At 43.1% G+C, this 1713-nt stretch overlaps 1 protein-coding gene across 1 annotated transcript; it reads left to right on the top strand.

The window, feature by feature from the left end:
* The first annotated feature begins 392 nt into the window (after positions 1 to 392).
* Positions 393 to 1409, top strand: LOC113308775. Its single transcript, XM_026557258.1, has 2 exons — positions 393 to 789; positions 871 to 1409. The coding sequence occupies exons 1-2, from the start codon at positions 393 to 395 to the stop codon at positions 1407 to 1409; spliced, it is 936 nt and encodes a 311-aa protein (XP_026413043.1).
* Positions 1410 to 1713: the final 304 nt, after the last annotated feature.

Genomic DNA, 1713 nt, shown 5'->3' with positions numbered 1-1713 from the left:
ATGGATTCCTGGTCACTGCAGAAGGAATCAAGGTCGATCCAAACAAAACAAAAGCTATTACCACCATGTCTCCTCCACGAATTGTGAAAGAGCTCTATAGTTTCATGGGAAAAGTCAACTATATCCGAAGATTCATTCCTGGACTCTCTCAACTCATTGCTTCATTCACTCCTATGTTGAAGAAATGAGCAAACTTTGCATGGACGACCGTTCAACAAGAAGCATTTCAGAAAATACAGCAAATATTGCTATCACCTACTATCATGAAATCTCCAGTACAAGGACGACCTCTAATACTTTACACAGCCTCCAGTGATGTTGCTATTGGAGCACTCCTCGCTCAAGAGGATGAAGAAGGTATCGAACGTCCAATCTATTACTTCAGTCACACAATGAGGGATGCCAAACTCCTGTACCCAAAGGCTAAAAGGGCATGTCTAGCATTGGTTCAAGCAATTCAAAGATTTAGACATTATCTACTATCAAACAGAGTCGTGCTGGTGGATAAAGCCGATCCTATAAAGTTCCTACTATCAAAACCTGCATTGATCGGGAGACCAGCAAAATGGCTACTTCAAATGTCAGAATTTGACATAGCATGTGTCCCTTTAAAATCAATCAAAGGACAAGTGGTCGCATACTTACTTGCTGCTTTCCCCGGAGAAGACATCACAATGTTGCATGAGGAAGTTCCCGGTGAGTTCCCAGAAATTTCAATCATTCAGGAAGAAACGTGGTTGTTATATTTTGATGGGTCTGCCACTCCAAGCAATGATACCGGTGGAGCAGGCATTGTGATGGTGTCTCCATCCGCTGAAGTCTTCTCACATTTATTCAAGCTGGATTTCCACTGCACCAACAATTCAGCAGAATATGAAGGTTTTCTCCTAGGGCTATCTTTGGCCAGGAAAGCAGGAGAAAAACACCTAGAGATCAGAGGAGACTCAAAGTTGCTGGTCAATAAAATGAATGGCGTATATTCTCTCAAAGAAGTAACACTTACTTCATTCAGGACTGAGGCACAACGACTATTAACTCATTTTTCTGATGCAACAATTATCCATACCGGCCGCACCAACAATAGACATGCGGATTGTCCATCGACTCTAGCATCCAAACTACAATTTGAAGGGTCTGAGAAGTCTATCACTGTGCAAATACGCTCTGTATCATCCACCTGGATTAATCAAGTCGAATATGCTCCGCCAAACGATTGGCGAGCTCCCATCATCCATGAATTGAGTAATTCTCTTACGGAAGGGAAAATCAGCCTCAAGGAATTGAAAAACTTTTTCCTGCTACACGGAGCATTATATTATCGCAATCCTGATGCATCCCTTTCACAGTGCCTTGGAGATGAGGAAGCCGGTGAACAAATCAAGCGCATACATGAAGAAGTGTGTGGGTAAACCCTAGTGGTCACACTTTACAGGAGGCTTCAAAGACTCGGGTACTACTGGCCTTCCATGGAGGATCAGTCGAGGATGCTGCAAGGATCATGTCCCAATTTTAAGACACCACCTCATCATTTGGAGATTCTAATGATCCATCACACTGGGGACTGGAGAGAACCTTACGTAAAGTATCTTCGCGACAACGATCTTCCAGCAGAAAAGAAAGCAGCAATCAAACTCATCCAGAAAGCCAAACGTTTTGTCTACTTGGAAGGGATTTTATACCGCAAAGCTTTGGTGGGAATCTCTTGAGGTGCCT

The sequence above is a fragment of the Papaver somniferum genome, chromosome 1 (assembly GCF_003573695.1).
Source record: "Papaver somniferum cultivar HN1 chromosome 1, ASM357369v1, whole genome shotgun sequence".
NCBI classification, from domain to species: Eukaryota; Viridiplantae; Streptophyta; class Magnoliopsida; order Ranunculales; family Papaveraceae; genus Papaver; species Papaver somniferum.
This window is presented reverse-complemented; position numbering and strand designations above follow the sequence as displayed.